Here is a 19,145-nt window from a genome sequence, read left to right on the forward strand (position 1 = left end):
GAAGCAGGCTCCAGGCTCTGAGCCGTCAACACAGAGCCCAGCGCAGGGCTCGAACCCACGAACCACGAGATCATGACTTGAGCCGAAGTCGGATGCTCAACCGACTGAGCCACCCAGGTGCCCCGGGAATGTGGGCTCCTCTCGCTAAGTTGTACTGGCCTCTAGAAATTCAAGGACAAACTGATAGCATAATGCACAGCCTCATATTCTTTGCCTTAGAAGAGATAAGAAAATTCATCCTAAGCTATTTCAGACTTTTCTGGGCACCAGAGCGCTCTGGAGATTAGGACGGGCCAGTGGAGGGCCCCGCACGTGGCAGCTCAGGACGGTTAGGGAGTGTGAGGGTGACCTGCGGGGGGCTGGGCAGGGGCAGCTGCCTCCGGAGCGCCCGGCTAAATCATTACGTTTGCTAAATTCGTCTTCCACCTCCTTTTCCCTGACAGCTCCTTCCTCTCTGTCCTCCCACAGCTGACCGCCATTTCATCCTAAGAATCTGCCACCAGACACTTAGCAGGAATTTCCTCTCTCTCTCTCTCTCTCTCTCTCTCTCTCTCTCTCTCTCTCAGCAGTGGATTTCTGCATCTTAAAAGGGAACCCTGAAGATACCTAAAGGACTTCGGGTTCAAAGTGAGAATTTCTGGCTGGGTGAGAGAGAGGCCTCTGATATAATGAAGTACCTATTCTAAGCCAGACATCTTGTGCACTTTGCATACTTTAATGACCTTGCTGAATTCCCACAGCACCTCTAGGCAACAGGTGGTATCATCTCCATTTCAGGGTGAGAAATCAGGGACCTCCAGACAAGACAGAATGTTAGCTCATACTTTGAGTATCTTCCCTGTTCTTCTTTTTTTTTAATTTTTTTTTTAACATTTATTTATTTTTGAGACAGAGACAGAGCATGAATGGGGGAGGGTCAGAGAGAGGGAGACACAGAATCCGAAACAGGCTCCAGGCTCTGAGCTGTCAGCACAGAGCCCGACACGGGGCTCGAACTCACGGACCATGAGATCGTGACCTGAGCCGAAGTCGGCCGCTCAACCGACTGAGCCACCCAGGCGCCCCATCTTCCCTGTTCTAAAACACAGCAGTGACCGATGAAAATATTCTAAAAACAAAATGTAAACTTATCCATATTTAAAAATAAAATATATATGGGGGCGCCTGGGTGGCTCAGTCGGTTAAGCATCCAACCTCAGCTCAGGCCATGCTCTCATGGCTTCTGAGTTCAAGACCCACATCGGGCTCACATCTGTCAGCACAGAGCCTGCTTCAGATCCTCTGTCCCTCTCTCTTTCTGCCCCTCCCCCACTCATGCTATCTCTCTCTCTCTCTCTCTCTCTCTCTCTCTTTCTCTCTCAAAAATAAATATTACAAAATGTTTAGGGGTGCCTGGGTGGCTCAGTCAGTTAAGCGTCTGACTTCAGCTCAGGTCATGAACTTGCAGTCCCCACATCAGGCCCCACATCAGGCTCTGTGTTGACAGCTTGGAGCCTGGAGCCTGCTTTGGATTCTGTGTCTCCCTCTCTCTCTGTTCCTCCCCTGCTCGTACTCTGTCTCTCTCTCTCTTAAAAATAAATATTTAAAAAAATTTTAAATGTTTATAAAACATTATGTATACATATGTATATGTATACATTATATACAAAACATATATGTATATATATTTGGAGTTTCTGATATATATATATATATATATATATATATATATATATATCAGATATGTATATCTCAATGGATCAGAAACTCCAAATAGTTACTATTTTGAGGGGCTGAAGGCACAGCCTGCTGAGCTCTGGGTCCAGAAGCAGGTGGAGGCAGCTGGGAGCTTAGCCTTCCAGGGTACAGGAAGAGGTGGGGCACTAGAGTCAGAGTCACTGAAGATGGGGGTTGGTGAAGGGACTTCCCGCCTGGGAAAGGAGGCTGAAAAAAGTGGAGACTGTCCCCTTGTCCAAGACTAAGAATGTGAACACTGAGGGAAGGTGGAAGTAGCACACACACAGTCAGGGCCTGGCCACGCTGCCCATGGCAGTAATGATCAGCTCTGGACATAATCCCATCATCACTGGGGTCACACAGCCCATCGCTAACCCAGGACATCTGGCTCTGCACTGGGGTGGGGGAGGGGACCCAGGACCTGTGGAGGAAACAGAATCTCAGCTGGGTGCAGGTGGGGGCAGGGGGAGAAATGGACTCCCACTCAAGACGAGCGTACAAACCCAGATGCCAAAACGCCTGAGGAAAGCGGACATTAGGGAAGACAACTAACAAAACCAACAGTTGGGAGACAGTCTCAAAGATTTAGTGAAATGGAAGGCAGTACTGAAGACTCTACCCAGAAAGTATGCCTGAAAGATAAAGAAAAAAAACAGGAAAGAGCAGTTGGGAGCTACTGGAGGATGACTGAGGCTCTATAATGTGTCCCACAGGACCTCCAGAAGAGAAGACACGGACTAGCAGGATAGCAACATTCAAGGACAGCATGGCTGAAAATTCCCCGTAACCGAAGATGTTTTATGGATCCATAGATTGGAAGTGTGTATCATTATCGAACTCAACACCCAAGAAACAAATAATCCAGTGAAGAAATGGGCAAAAGACATGAATAGACACTTCTCCAGAGAAGACATCCAGATGGCCAACTGACACATGAAAACATGCTCCACATCACTCATCATCAGGGAAATACAAATCAAAACCACAATGAGATACCACCTCACACCTGTCAGGATGGCTCACAATAACAACTCAGGTTGGGGCGCCTGGGTAGCTCAGTCGGTTAAGTGCCCGACTTCAGCTCAGGTCACGATCTCGTGGTCCACGAGTTCGAGCCCCGCGTCAGGCTCTGGGCTGATGGCTCAGAGCCTGGAGCTTGCTTCCGATTCTGTGTCTCCCTCTCTCTCTGCCCCTCCCCCGTTCATGCTGTGTCTCTCTCTGTCTCAAAAATAAATAAACGTTAAAAAAAAAAAAATTAAAAAAAAAAAATAACAACTCAGGCAACAACAGATGTTGGCGAGGATGTGGAGAGAGAGGCTCTCTTTTGCACTGCTGGTGGGAATGCAAGCTGGTGCAGCCACTCTGGAAAACAGTATGGAGGGTGCCTCAAAAAATTAAAACTAGAACTACCCTACGACCCAGCAACTGCACTACTTAGGTATTTATCCAAGGGATACAGGTGTGCTGTTTCAAAGGGGCACATGCCCCCCCAATGTTTACAGCAGCACCATCAACAACAGCCAAAGTATGGAAAGAGTCCAAATGTCCATCGACAGATGAATGGATAAAGGAGATGTGGTATAAATACACACACACACACACACACACACCGGAGTATTACTAGTCAATCAAAAAGAACAAAATCTTGCCATTTGCAACTACATGGATGGAACTGGAGGGTATTATGTTAAGTGAAATTAGTCAGAGAAAGACAAATTTCATATGACTTCACTCACATGAGGACTTTAAGAGACAAAACATATGAACATAAGGGAAGGGAAGCAAAAATAATATAAAAATGGGGAGGGGGACAAAACATAAGAGACTCTTAAATATGGAGAACAAACAGAGGGTTACTGGAGGGGGTGTGGGGGGGATGGGCTAAATGGGTAAGGGGCATTAAGGAATCTACTCCTGAAATCATTGTTGCACTAAATGCTAACTAACCTGGATATAAATTAATAAATAAATAAAAATTTTTTAAAAAAAGTGTCTATCAGTTGCAAAGTGAAATAAGTGAAAAAATAAATCCACATCTGGAAAACCAGGGGTGTGCTCCCTTGTGCCTGGCTCATTCGGTTACCACGATCCCCGTCCCGTGACCCTCCACAGAGAGGAGCTGCCTGCCGATGTCCTCCTGCCTTGACCCTGATCCTGGTACCGTGAAGAAAGTCCTGGGTTTGGGGTTAGGAGACATGGTTTGAGCCCCCTCAGAAAGCTCACTGAGCCTCGATTTCTTCTCCTAAAACGGGGTCAGCACCAGAATTATAGAAACTTAGCACCGGAAGGGACTTTGGGGTGGCTCATCACAGCAGACCGTGGCTGTGTTCGATTTCCAGCTCTCCCACTAACTGGCAGCTGTGCCCACAAGTTACTTAATCTCTAGTGTCTCCATTTCTCCATCGGCAAAAGGGGATAATAAGAGCACCCGCCTATGGGATTGTGTAAGGATGAAACGAACTTATATCTATAAAGAACTTAGCACAGTGTCAGGTGCACAGTAAACATTCAACCTAGGATGGCCATTACTATCACTGTAATACGAGCCTCACAAAAATGCTATGCGTACTTACACTCCGTGAGGGACTCCCCACTGAAACCACAGATCCCAGGCAAGGCATGCCACTGCTGCACTGTGGAACAGGCGAGCTTTCCACCCTTCTCCCTGGCCGCCCGTGGTAGGTCCTCCTTGGCCTCTAGGGAAGCCCCTCCCAGCGACCAACCATGAATTTCCCCAAATGCAAGTGTGCTCAGACCCGCCCCATCCCACCCCCACCTGCTGCCCTGGGCATCCTACCTCTCTCTGCTCACTGCAGATCTTACACAGCCACAGAGGCCGCTTCTGGCCGGGGGAGGCCTCGATCCCACATTTGGTGCACACTTTCTACAAGAGAGAGGACACAAGAATGTAAATACTTCAGCCACTTCCTCCTCAGCTGGGGGGCTGTGAAAACGAACCAAGGAACGCTTTGGCACCTTCCAAGGGGATGGTGTTTGCTTCAGACCGTCAGGGTACATGACTCAAAGGGCACAGATCATCTGAAACCCATAGCTGGCTCTGGGGCACAATGGACGTACCCAGCCACGGATTGCCATGATATAAATTCACCCCACCCCTCATTACGTTCTGTTAGGATCACATAAAAAAAACTAAGCTTGCTGGTATTCACAGCTGCATCATTTTCCACCGCAAAAAACTGGAAACAACCCAAATGCCCGATGCCAGCAGAAGATCCAGGCAAACGTAACAGAGTACGTTGTGGCCTTATCAGCAGATTGTGTCGATACCTGGTAATGTGGGCAGAAGTGATGCTAGTCAACAGAGAAAACACGCATTTGTATACAACCTCACAAAAAACTCACCTATGTGCCTGACAAGGTGAGAAGATGGTCTGGTGAGAAACACCAGTGACAGCTTTATGCCATGTTGCTCGCGGAATGACTCCAAGAACCCCATTATGGAAGTATTAGGCCCATTTCACAGGTGAGCAACCTGGGGTTCAGAGCAGTTTGAAAATCTGCCCAAGTTCATGCAGCAGGTAAGTAATGGACTCAGGTCTGACTCTAGAGCTATTACATAATTTTCCCCAGACGCGGAAGTGGCCAGAAGCTAGTTTCTGCGTGCTTTTCCTTCTATAGTGTTGCTTAAGAGTGTAACTTCTGTTAAGTTTCTCAAAAGCCACATATGAATGAAAACATATGGTATCTGTCTTTCTCTGCCTGGCTTATTTCACTTAGCATAATACCCTCCAGTTCCATCCACATTGCTGCAGATGTCCAGATTTCATTCTTTCTCATTGCCAAGTAGTATTCCATTATATATATATATCCCACATCTTCTTTATTCATTCACCAGTTGATAGGCATTTAGGCTCTTCCCATAATTTGGCTATTGAAAGCACCGCTATAAACATTGGGGTACAAGTGTCCCTATGTATCAGCACTCCTATATCCCTTGGGTAGATTCTAGCAGTGCTGTTGCTGGGTCATAGGGCAGTTCTATTTTTAATTTTTTGAGAAAACTCCACACTGTTTTCCAGAGAGGCTGCACCAGTGTGCATTCCCACCAGCAGTGCAAGAGGGTTCCTGTTTCTCCACATCCTCACCAGCACCTATAGCCTCCTGGTTTGCCCATTTTAGCCACTCTGACCATGGGGGAGGGGAAGGGGGAAAAAAAGTTACAGAGAGGGAGGAAGGCAAACCATAAGAGACTCTTAAGGACTGAGAACAAACTGAGGGTAGATGGAGGGTGGGGGAGAGGGGAAAGTGGGTGATGGGCAGGGAGGAGGGCCCTTGTTGGGATGAGCACTGGCTGGTGTATGGAAACCAATTTGACAATAAATTATATTTAAAAAAAAGAGTATAACTTCTACACATATATTTGGCTTCTCTGAAACACACAGCAACAGGCCAGGGCGGGCAACACCAGAAGAAATTCCCGGGGAGGCACGGGGGACTTCGTGGGGCTGAGACGGGTCTCCAGCTAACCCAGGCAGAGTATGATTCAGCGACAGCACAGCGGATCCTCCTCCAGAGGACTGTCCCACCGGCTAATCAATCTTTCTGCCAGGAGGAAGCTACTTGGTCCTTGCTGGGCCGGGGGCTCTCTCCTGCCTCCCGCCGCTGAGGGAAGGCTGGATCTGTAGCTTGGCCTTTTCCGCAGGCTGCCAACTGAGCAAGGAACACACTCTCCTCAGAGAGGAAAATGTCACCGACTTGGCTTCCCAGAGCATGTCGTCACCACCCGGTCAGGTGGCTGAGCCCAGCACCGCGGGGAGGCGGGAGCCAGCTCTCAGCAAAGGGAAAGCTGTGATACATTGGTGGGGGGTATACATTTGCTACCACTCAATGCTCAGGGATGAGAAACGTCACTTTTATTTATTATAAAATGTAATCTGCTTCAAGCTCTTGTCTGTCTGGGCTGGCAGGAAGTCCATCCCAGCCACAATTGGGGCCCCTCCCTGGCTCTTATGAAGGTCCTAAGCTTGGGGTCTCTGGTGGTGCAGTCCAATTGGGGAGGGGTCAGTGAATGCCATCTGGGGTGCTCACTGCTGTGCTGCTCTCCCTCTGGGTGCCCACAGTCCCTTGGAGGGGTAAGGGGTCTAGCTACTTCTGAACCAGGTCTGGGTTTGGGATCTGTAACAGGCTGGGGCTTAGTGTCACCAGGGGTCAGCAGCCTGTCTCCCAGGAGCCCTGAGCTGCCATCCCTGACCTGGTCTGGAGACTCCCCTCCCCCTCCCAGTACTCACCCTCAACCCTTCTATCCCTAGGACAGGGGGCCCCATAAGCCCAGACAGTGGGCCTGAAAACAACAACATGGGCCTCTCTTGCTGAGGGTAAAGAGACAGGAAGGAAGCACTGAAGCCAGCTGGCTGCTTCCCTTGCTAATTCCCACCATCCTGTATAAATGGCACATGTGTGGCCCTCTCAGAGAGGTGAGATTTTCCTAATGCTTATAGTGCTGGATGACAACTCACCTCAAAGCACCCTCTGCCCTCCCAACGAGATGAAGGTGCTAGGCATAAGGAGAGAATAGAAGACCAGTTGCTACCATTTCCTGAGCAATTGCATGTGCCAGGCACTGGGACCCTGGTGACAAAGTATGAAGGAGGGGGGTGTTATGATCTCCATTATAAGGATAAGGAAACTGAGGCTCAGAGGCGTTCAAGACTGCTCAAGGCCCCACAGCTAGCTAGGGACTATCAGGATCTGTGAGCATCCCTTCTCCCAGACCTCAGGAGAGCTGGATAACGCCCTCCCTTGCCTGGGTGCCAAGCTGGTGTCCTGGCTCTCCAGGGAGCTGGTTCATATCCCTGGGAGTGTGGCTGATACCTCTCAAATAGACAGAGAAGGCAACAAGCGTGACCCTGAGATGAGGCTTTGCTGGGATTGGGGTGCAGCCACACTGCTTATCAGCTGCATGACACTGGTTTTAGGAGCAAACACTTGGACTTGAAGTGAGCCTTGAAGGATGGGCACGCACGTGCCCTCGAGACCTATCGTCCGGTTGAATGAACATCCGTGCCATCGGGGGATAGGCATAACAGCTGTGTTGTCTTCTACCCGCGGACCTTGGGACACAGAAGCACCCAGCCTGGGGACAGGAGCAGCATGGGCCCGTTGCCCTCCAGAGGCTGGGCCAAAGGCTGTTCATCAATTACCAGCCTGGAGGGCAGGAAGAGGGATGGGTTGCACGTCCCAAATGTCCCCTCTGCTTCTTGTCCTGTGGAATGGTGTGTGTGTATCGGGGGGGGGGGGGGCGGCGGCGATCAGGAGTGGCACGACAGGACACACAAGCCTGTTTTCAGGCTACCACAGGCCATCACTGGTGGAGCCCATAGTCCGTTCTTGCCATCTCTCGGTCACCTTCCTGCGCCTGCAGTGTCTCTGGCTGGGGAATCCGGGCCAGCAAAAAGATAACGTGCTTCAGTTCAAATCATACATAATTGCTGCTCCATTAAATCTCGGATCAGTAAGAAAATAATGCACCTTTTCTCCTTATGGGCTTGGTCTTTGTTCTGGGGTTCCAATAAGGGAAATTAGGCAGGTGGTGTTTGAAAAAGCCAGTGACAGAGAGGGTGAGCCAGCCATGACATCAACCCAATGCAAAAGGCATAGGGCACCCTTATGTCAGGGACAGTCTCGGGGCCTGGAGATGGGCTTCCACTGAGTGGAATTGCCCCGGGGGTGCGACCACCAGCTTCCCGGGCTCGGCTGTCCCTTGCTTCCTGCAGCTTGGACCTCTGAGCATTAAACAAAACACGCCTAGCTCCTGGGCCTGCCTCAGAGCAGAAGCAACAAAGCTCCAGGCCTTCAGCCGCACCTGCTCTCTCTCCTTTCCCTCCATGCCCGCCTTTTGCAAATATGTATTCCAGCCCAGACGGGGTGGCTCAGGGCACAGTCCACAGGCTGTGGGGGCAAGAAGGCACAGCCTGCCATTAAGACGCAACCTTGGACTTGTTTCTAAGTTTCTCTGAGCCTCGTTTCTTCGCCCGTAAAATGGTGGTACCGGGCGGATTCCTGCCACAGTTGGGAGGTGGAGGGAGATGATTCATGAAAGTGCTTAGAACACCACGTGGTCAAGAGCAGCAACACCGCAGTTCTTTCCTGCACACCTGCCTCAGTGAAGGGTGCCAGCACCCATCAGTCACACAAGCCCAAATGCAAATCATCCTCGATCCTCACTCTCCCTCATTCCCACCAAACAATCCACCTCCAAGAATGCTACATCTCACTGGACGCCGTTGCCTCGCCTTCACCGCCCGCCACCCCCCTGACCCCGCCATGATCCACACCGTGGCTGTCTTCACTGCCCGGACTGCACCGTGGCCTCCCGGCAGATCTCCTCACCCCCACTTTGGCCAGCCTCCAGTTGGTTCCTGGCACAGCAGCAGGAGTGATCTTTTCAAGATGCAAATCTAATCATGTCATTTCTCCTGTCCCTGCCAGCTTAAAAGCCTCCAAAGACTTCCTGTTGTTCTCTGGATGAAGACCGCCTGCCTTCACGTGGTATGCGGTGCCTGTTGAGGCTGGACTCTCCTTGTCTGCCTCAGTTCACTCTCCCCGGCTTTACTACCTCACTCTCCATGCTCTGAGACCCAAAGGACCTGCTTTTAATCCCTGGTCCTCATTTGCTTCTTCTGCCACAGGACCTTTGCATATGCTGCTCCCTCTGTCTGGGATGCACTTGGCCACACTCTCTCATTGTTAACCTATGCATCCTTCAGACCTCAGCAAAAGTACCACTTCTTCAAGGAAGCCTTCCCTGCCTTCTTACCCCATTGGAGCTTCCATAACAGGCTCTTGCCTCTGTTTCTTCCACTGTCAGAGTCAAGATTTTTACCCTCAGCTATGTGGTGACTGTCACTTCCTCTACTAAGCTGTCAGATCCCTAAGAGCAGAGGCCATGTCTATGTCTGTTCACCTTCCTGTTTTCAGTGACCGGCACAATGAATATTTGTGGAATGAACGAATGAATGAACAAATACATAGGTGATACTTTTAGTATTATAATTGGGAAGACAAAACATAGTCCTTTCTAGAATGTGCCAGTCTGTTGGGGACACAAGACACACAGAGACAGGAAATAGCAGCACAAGCCAGGGTGTGCTCCCATCCACACCAAGTGATGCTAACCAGCAGGGCAATGGGAGAGCCCATACATGGGGTAGAGTGCCTGAGGTAGGACTGCCGGACGGGTGGGCCTCACTCTCAGGGTATGGGGCATGAATCCAGGCCTGCCTGGCCACAGAGAAGATGGCGCAGAGGGTCCTTTGTTAAGGATGGGGGGAAGGGATGTGTACCCTGCCCTCCACGTGACCGCTTCCGCCTGCTTTCCCAAGGGTACATCCTGCCGGCCACCTGTGTTTGCAGACCCATTCCAAGGTCTGATCAGGTGCCCTCTTTGACATCCTCACAATCCAGGCCACTTTGGTTACCCCTTCTACTCCCTGGAGCCCCCACACTGCAATCCAAACCTTTACCTTCCCACACCGCAGTCAAGAAACAGGAAGTACAAGGAAGTCTGTGAGGCCACGTGCGCCAGAGCTCAAGCACTTTACTCCCAGGTCAGGCCTTCTCATCCTCACTGTGAACCCCCGACCCCTTTCAGGCAGAACCCGTGCTTCTCGGGGGTCCCCAAGCTGCTGCCAATTAGAAGACGGGAGGGACACAGTGCCAGCGCAGGGCGGGAACGACACTGTTGGGCACGCTCTCCAACCCTTCCCAGGAACAGAGGTCTGGGGGCATCCGCCAAGCGGGAAACAGCCACACTCCCCACGACGGGTCCTGAGGGCTTTGTGGTATGATCAGATGTCACACAGAAAGCCACTTTTGTGATGCTCAGTCAAGGAAAAAAAAAGACGGAAAGGGACCCAAATGTTCCATGCAAGGAGCCAGAGAATGCACACTGTGCTGCGGAAATGAATATCGAAGACAGTTCACTTTAAAATATTTGGTGCTTCAATTCAACAAACGTTCGAAACTGGGTATAAGGCTCTGTTCTAGGGAGGAAGAGGATGAACACGGCAGGACCCTTTGTCCTCAATGACTCAGTGAGTGTCCCCCTGAACCGAGGAGTTTACGAACTGGTAAAACTCATCTGGAAAAGGACCTTCTGGACAGTTCCAATCATCATCTGAAGGTGGTTTGGAGGTGAAGCCGCCCCCATCAGGACCCACACTGCCGTGATGCTCACGGAGCGGCCGAGCTAACCCCGGGGAGCAGGGGCAGGAGTGGTTCCGCACGAATGACTGTAGCACCTGCACGAAGCAACGTAAAGAGGAAAGCCCGCAAGTGTGCCCCTCACCACACAACGTGCTCCCGGGGCTAGAGCCCCAGTCTGCAACAAGGAGCGATCTGCTTGTGTTCTGCGGAAAGCTATAGCGATAAAAATGCTGACAATGCAAACCAGAAGAAATGAAGTCAATCACAGCGAAGCTGTTATTTGTACTGAAATGGAACAACATTCACAAGAAGTTAAATTTAAAAAGCATGTTATAAACAGCATGCATAGTGTGATGCTCTGCCATATAAATATGTATAAGTGCCTACGTGTGTTTAGAAGCCAATATATGCACAGAAAAATCTATGGAATGATAGCGCCCAAAATGTAAATCAAATTGTGCTAAGTCAAAATCTATTTTAAATGGATAAGCAGAGCTCCTATTTAAAGGAAGCCTGTGCTAAATGCTTAGGGAAATCACTAGCCCCAAGTTCGTTTTTTGACCAGATCTCTATTTTGTGGGTCAGGATGGATTCAAGAAGCCAAAAGCACATGTACAAATAGGCAGGAGACAGGGCTTTTTGGTTGACTACGGCTCAAGTGTAGATGGTCAGCCTTGTCCCCCAGCCTCTCCCAGATGGTGTCACTCAGTCACTGAGTGACTGATCATAGGCTCAGCCCTGCTAAACCCCAGAGACATCATTGGCCAGGTTTGGAGGTGCATCAGCAGCCCCTATGGACCAGGAGTACAGGGGCTAGACACGGCCTTGTTGCCATGGATTCAGTATCTGGAACCCAGGTCCTGCTGCCAGATGACTTTAAATAGCTTAGATACTGATGTACATATTATAAATACTTACACGCTTTACTGAGCACTCATGCCACACCAGGCACCAAGCTAGATGTCTTACGTAGAATCTTATTAATTTGCGTAATAACCTAGGAGGTGGATGTTATTGTCCCTGTTCCATACACGAGAGATCTGAGGCTTGAGGTTAAGTAACTTGATCGCAGGGAGCTGGGATGTGAACCCCATGCTATATGAGCCCTAAGTGGCTGCCCAGACAGACACTTATCCCCTACCTCACCCCCAACCCCCAGTGATGGCAGAGCTCGTCCCTCCTCCAGAGTTACAGACTAGGTCAAACCTCAAGTAGGAGAGGCCATTGCCGGGCGCCACCTCCTTCCTGCTCACCAGGACACGGCCTGGGAGCCAGTGGGGCCGAGGGCACACTGACCTTAGCCCTGACTGCCTGCAAACCCCGAGTCACTGGGCCCAAAGACGTGCAGCCTTAAGAATGCCAGCCATCTGCTGCTCTGTCTGACACAGAAGCCAGGAAGCGACTGGAGAAAAATTTCAGAAGGAAGGCAGCTTTCTCTGTGCTTCCCACCCTAATGCCGGGCCAGGGAAACACCAGCAGTCTCCAGGCCGGCTGTGGGTAGCAGGCTCGTGACCACACAGGGCCGGGTCTCTGCTCTTCACACAGGCTTCCGGAAGGCTGCACGGTCGGCTTTGGGCAGGCCCACCCCCACCAGATGAGCCACTGACCCCCGGCCCCCAGCTAAAAGGAAGCACCGCAAATTTCAGGACTAGCTTCCAAAACACCTTACTCCAGCCAGACAGCATGGAGCGCTGAGTGGAGAATGGGGGTTGAAGAAAACACCAGAGAAAGCTATGGATTATTAACACTCACAAGCACATGATAAGACATCATGCTCGGACGTGGCTCGGGATCATCTCTGTGCCCGTGCCCCACAGAGCGCGTCTGATGGGGGAATGGGCTACTTCGGGCAAGATGAAGCTGCCAGGCTGGCTGCGAGGGCCCAGATGCTGCCCCACCTGCCCCTCATCCCTGCTAACTCTTCCTGATCCTGCTTATCCTCAGCATCACCTCTCAGGCCCCAGATGGAGTGCCCAATTTGTATCTCTCTTCCAGACAAACGTGGGAAGCAGCGTGCGAAAGACCTCCACTCCTCTGAGAGCGGTTTTGTCAGGGTCCTTGAACACAACCCTCCGAAAATCCCCAGGGCCTGGTGTGCACCTCAGAGCTCGCTCGGCACTGAGCCAACCTCCCGAGGGAAAAGGAGGATACGTATGGTCGATGGAGTTCTACCATCAAGCTTTTCGTAAGCTCTGAACACAGCCTGCTCCCCGCTGCCTGGCTCTGACAAGTCCTGCAACTTGAATCCCTGAGCCCTCATTCGCTCCTTCCAGCCTAGGGGAAGACCTCCTTGCTTCTGTGCCCTGCTTGCCAGCCTGGGTTCCCGGAACTGACGGCGCCTGAGCCGTGCCTGAGCGTATCTTGTCCCCCGGGCTCCGAGCCACGGGTCCGCTGTGCTCCACCTGAATCCCCGGGAGGGAAGGGGCTCTGGCCAAGGGTCTCTCAGGACTGCCATGTCACACGGTGGCCTGCAGCCTCCAGCTCCCCTCTGTCAGGAGGGAGTCAGGGCAGGGAAAGGCCCAGGTGGTAGAGGGAGCCGACTTACATCCAACTTGCTCCCTGCTGCGTGGTTACTTAGAATTACGACTCATAATAACGATAATGGCCACCATTTATTGGGCACTTTATTCCATGCCTGGCTCCACGCTCAGTGCTCAACACGCATTATCGTTATCACATTCAATCTCGTTTACGTTCAACACAGTCCTGTGAGGGTGGTTTTATGATCTGAATGTCATGGATGAGGAATCGAGGGCCCAGAGATGTTGGGTAGCTCGGCCAGGTTGATGCTACAAGGAAGTGGCAAAGCCAGGGTACGGACCCAGGTCCGTCATAATAAAAGCAAGAGCTTATATAATACGCACTGCATGCTGGGCACGGCATGAGTGCTTTACCTGGATTATTCATTTAACGATGACGGGAGTGGGGCGGACGGCTTAGGTAACTGGTCTGGGGTCACACACTTGTCTCAGTCTGGACTGCGGTCCTGCTCCCAGCCCCACCGCTCGCCCGTGCCCTCTGCGACCCCCTACTTACAGGGCCCAGGAAACGGACGTCACTGGGAAAGAGCAAGTGGACAGAGTGGTCCTATGAACAACGGTGGCCTGAAAACAAACGGCAGCTCACTTTCTGAGATACACAGCATCCATGCCAGGAACAAACACGAGGAACTGGAAGTCCCAAAGCCAGTCCTGGCCTCCCTTGGCCCAGCCATGGCTGCAGAATCCACCTCTGCTGCCCAGAAGTCCTGGGTCCAGGCCTCTCACAGACAGTTTCTGACTAGGGGGCATGCCTGCCACCTGGTAGAAATTTGGCTCGGGTTCCGTTAAAGGAACCTGGCTGAGGAAGAGACTGGACCTTTTTTTTGTCCTTTTTGTCCTCACCTCCAGCACCTTGAAAATGCCCTGCGCCTCTCAGCAGCCCCTGAACTAATGGCTGCAAATAGGCTTGGCTCCTTGGGGGCTGCCACAAAGCCACACCTTACAGGAGGGTACCCGCGGTGATCAGCACTGGCCACGCCAGGAGCCCTTGGCCAGGTCTGCCCCACAGATCCTAGCTCAGAAACTCTGTGGTCCCAGGGCACGTGACCAGTGTGGGCCTGACCCCACCAAAGATGCTGAAGTCACAGCCCCGCTTGCGGAAGGCTTGAAATCTCCATGGGAAGGCGAGGCAAGAGGCTCCTGCTAAGCCTCCACCAGCCCTTTCCCTAGAATCTGGTGGGCAGCAACGTTAGCTACAGGCCAGGAGCATTCAGCAAGCACTTCCCAAGGCCCCGCTACCACCAGGTCCCGGACCAGGCTGCCCGCACAGCGAGGCTTCCAGGTGAGGGGCGGAAAGAAAAGAAAACACCCGCACATACACCTGACAACCCCGCTCCTCGGCCCCCACCTAACCCTCCAGCTCCTCCAAGCCCACCCCCATGCCTCAGTGTCTGCTCCTAACACCCTGGATACTTCCACGCCTCCATGCTTTTTCCCAGGCTCCCTTTGTGCCTAGAGAACTTCTGTGTATCCTTCAGGCACAATGCAAACGTCTCCTCCCTCAAGGCTCCTTCCTGGATTTACCCCCGAGGGGAGCACTAGTTACTGCCTCCTGTGCACAATGAGCTGACATTTCTAGACTGATGACTGCATCATACTGAAATGGTCTCTCCCGTGATTGTGCCCCCCTCCTCCGACCATGAGTCCTTGGAGAAAAAGGACCTCGTTCCCATTCAAATGCCCAACTTTAGCAGGTAGCTGGCATAAATGAAGTTGGCCAGGAAAGGAGGGAGGGCCTGAATGACAAGCACAGTGTGCCCCAAGGCTGGGATGCCACTGCTTTCAAAGAGGGGACAGATCAGATCTGGGTTTCAGAAAAAGTACCTCTACCGAATGGTTCAGTCACCTTCCTGGTCCACCTGTCCTCTGAAGTCTCAGCAAAGGTTCTTTTTCCAGACCATTCCCGGATGACTATGGAATTCCGGCTCCTAGCTGGATAAGGGAGGTGAGGCAAGGAAGGGCTCCAGGGTCATTCTGAGGCTGCTGATGGGCAGTGGTGACGTTAACGGGGCGTGGTGAGGGGCGGGGGGGGGGGTAGGTAACTGGCTTTGGACACGCTGATCTTTGCAGTGTGAGCGGACTCCCTTGGAAGAGCTGCCCAGAGGTACTTGATACACAGGACCAAGGCTGGGGAGGAAGGCCAGGCAACCTACAGAAGAGGGAGGGCTGGAGCTTGGGAACTCAAGGGGAGTGGAGAGGTCTCACAGACCAGCGAACTTTCCATATTGATCTGTGTGCTGTCTACTGTCGATTTCACCACCCCTGGAAGGTGCTTCAGGAGGGCTGAGGCTTTGCCTGCCTCGTTCCCTGTGGGAGCTCCAGAACCCGGACTGTGCCCTATGTGCTCAATAAATGTTTGTTCAATCTGAAGGGGAGTTGAACACCTGGATTCTCAGTGATGGAGCTGGTGGAAAGGGAGAGCAGGGTAGGGGAAAAGGCTGCCACTGAGGCCAGTACCTGGGGAAGGCACAAGATGACCTGGAGCACTGCCATGGGGCCCGAAGCTGGATGCAACCGCCAGCCGTCCAACAAACTCGTTGCTCAGCCAAAGAGACCAGGGTAGGAAGCAGGGAAGGCTCGGGGAGGCTGGGGAAGGCTGGTGGGGGTCCGCCAGAAGCCAAGTCGGCACGAACTGCCTCCTGGTTAAAGTCGGGAGACCCCACCCATCCCCCAGCCCTGCCCCCACTAACTCAGCATGGCACATTTCAGCCCCTCAGGAGCCCCACCTGTCCCTGGGGTCTGCACTGCCTTCTCTGACTTTATGGGATTATCTTAAAGGTCAGTTTGTGTGAAAATACCCTCTCCCTCCAGTGCCTGGGACATAGCAAATATCTTTGAAGCCAAAAAATACCTGTTATTGGGACTGATTTTTTTTTTTCCTTGAAAAATACAGCAGACTAGACAAACATCCTAGGGCTTCAAGGAACAGCAGCGCTAACGATCAATGAGGGGCCCTGGTGATGCGCAGGAACAGAGCGCCAAGGAGAGTGGCCACCGGTCTGGGCCAGGTGGAGTCAGGCCCAATCCCTGGGTATTTCATTTATGCTGCTAAAGGCAGCAGCTTGTGCCCAGGGAATGGACTGAGAGCCCCGGATATCATGTGGGGGCGGTGAGACTTCATTCCGCAGGCAGTAGGGAGCCACGGAAGGCACAGGGAGGAAGGAGCACACCGATCACACTCGAGCAAGATGAATGAGCAGAGAAGCAGAGCATGATCTGGAAAGCAAATGAGATGCTAGGGCAGGCCATCAGGAGCTGGGTGGGGAGGCTCTGTAGTGCCAGGCGCTCAGGCCTCTCTCCCTGGCAGGCCCCATCCACACTCCTGTCTGCACCTGGAAACTCAGCAAGGCAGATGTGGTTCCTGGACCTTGAAGGAAGGGGTCTCTGGAAGGCCTCCCAGGCTCAGTTTGCCCATCTGTAACCTGGGAGACCATCCCTCCCACAGAGGGTGGGATGACAGGGTGAGGGAAGGGTTTGGAAGGGAAGTCACAGAGCCTCCCAGCCCTCCTGTGACAAAGGCCTGATTCTTGGTTCAGAAGCCCAGCCTAATGGGAACCACAGGAGGAGAGTCAGCTCCCCACTCTCTCCTCAGCTGCTCCCATCAGCACGAGAGGCGATGGGGGAACAGAGGACTGGCTAAATCCACCTCGAGTTAAGGTCAGTGAATACCAAATAGCCGTGAGGGAAATGTCGCAGGAGGAAAACAGAGGCCATTTGAGAGCGATGAAGAATCACAGGCCGTATGAAGTGTGGCAGCTGGCAGGGTGCAGCCGGAGAGGTGAGGGCCACACCACTGCCTGGAAATGTCATTATCTGTTATTTACCACAACAGAGGACAAGAGGCTGCACAAAATTACTGTTCCTGGTAACAGCCGCCGAACAGATTTGCCAACACGGCTTCCTGCTGCCAGCGTTCTCTCAAAGCTACGCTGACCAGACCCGGGCCAAAGAGCCACTGAGCTCAGATGGCAAGGGGCCCACGGGGCTGCTGGACGTGTGTCCTTGGGGAAGAGGCCTGGCCATGGTCCCCAACACCCCAACCCAAACCTGCAGAAGCTTTCACCCACTCGATGAGGAGCTGACCTCACAGTGACTCTGGTCCATACCCCCGGCAGACCCCCTACATACGTCCTGTCACCCAGATACCTCAGAGGTGTGACAAAGCAGGTTGAAGCCTCAGGCTCACTCTGCGATGGGTATGCTTCGGGGGGGGGGGGGGGGCGGGTCTGGGGATGGGTGCTACACCCTACTATGGATGGCCCACTCTAAGGGCTACACACTTAGTCAATACCCTTCGTACCCCATTGGCAAGCTGGCACCAGGCAGCACCTTCCTTTGGGGGTCTCCTACATGTCTTTAGCTCTCTCTACTTCCCACAGGATATGTGGGCAAAGTTCTGAACCAAGCAGTGAGAGCAGCTCTCTCTCGGCCTATTTCTCTATCTGGAAAATGGGTATAATCACTGTCTTTTGCGTACCTACTTCTGGCGGGGGTGGGGGGCTTGCCATGAGGGGCATATGGCGTCAGAGAAACATCAGAGGCAGAGGGGCTCTCAGAAGCACATGCCAACCCCCACACTGGCTTCCCCCTGCTAAGAGGACACGGATGCAATCATAGTCTGAGCCAAAGCAGACCGGGAGAGAAACTGATGACGGCTTTAAAGCAACAAGCCGAACTGTATTCGGGAGGCTTGAGAAATGAGGTTTAGCTCTCAGCTGCCGCTCCCTGATCTGTGAGGCCAGCGCAGCCCCTGGGGACCAGGTTCTGGGGTGGCAACACGACAAGGGCTGACTAAGCCTGAGCTTCACAGAAGGAAACTGCTGGAAGGGCCCGAGAGACTCTTTCATCCAACGGTTTCCTTTCACAAGGGAGGACAGAGGCCCAGAGGGGGAAGGGAATTTTACCCGGGATCCCAGCAGGGATCAGAACAGAGCTGTGGCTGTGGCTGGGTCTCCCGATGCGGGGTCCACTCGCTGCAGGTGAGCGAACAGTAGGCGGGTAGCGCCGAGCAGATGCGCATGTACTTCACCTACAGATTTAGGCCCCACGGCCCCACCCCAACCCACGAGCCGTGTCCATCCTCTGATTCCCTTCTGGGAAAGAACCTGACCTAAGGCCTTGACTGGATTTCAGGCATAGGGGAGGGGGGGAAGCCTGAGCAGAGGAAAGCCAAAGGAGCTAACCGGCAAAGCCGCAAAGCAAGCGGCACGTGGCCCTGAGAGAGGTGGGACGGACAGAAGGGGCCAGAACTAACGGGGAGCAGGGGGAGAGATGTCCGGAGTGAGGGGTGGGCCCAGCGTCCTGCCCCGGTCCTGATCCCCAGCGGGTGTGTGAGCAGCCCCAGAGGGGCCACAGGTAAGTGTGAAAAATTCCCTTAGATCACACAGCTCCTAAAGATGGAATTAGATTGCCAGGTATAGACCTGAAGCGGGTGGAGGGTGTGGTGGGGGGGGGGGGTAATCTTTGATGTTATTAAGTGGGAAAAAAAAAGGGAAAATTACAGAGTAAAGAGCCTATTACGGTCCCATTTAAAGTTATGTATGTAGGGGTGCCTGGGTGGCTCGGTCGGTTAAGTGTCCGACTTCAAGTCAGGTCATGAGCTCACAGATCATGAGTTTGAACCCCCCCCCGTTGGGCTCGCTGCTGTCAGCGCAGAGCCTGGAGCCTGCTTCGGATCCTCTGTCCCCCTGTCTCTCTGCCCCTCCCCTGCTCACGCTCGCATGC

The 19,145-nt window shown here is 52.6% G+C and overlaps 1 protein-coding gene across 1 annotated transcript in view; it reads right to left on the reverse strand.

Moving 5' to 3' along the window:
* Positions 1–19,145, reverse strand: part of RPH3AL (rabphilin 3A like (without C2 domains)) — a 147,315-nt gene that overhangs the window by 51,323 nt on the left and 76,847 nt on the right. The window contains 1 exon segment of the mRNA XM_086686372.1: positions 4,514–4,600. Within this exon segment, the coding sequence (XP_086542498.1) occupies positions 4,514–4,600 (87 nt within the window).

This window comes from Puma concolor, chromosome E1, assembly GCF_028749965.1.
Source record: "Puma concolor isolate L17-30 chromosome E1, mPumCon1.1.hap2, whole genome shotgun sequence".
Lineage (NCBI taxonomy): Eukaryota > Metazoa > Chordata > Mammalia > Carnivora > Felidae > Puma > Puma concolor.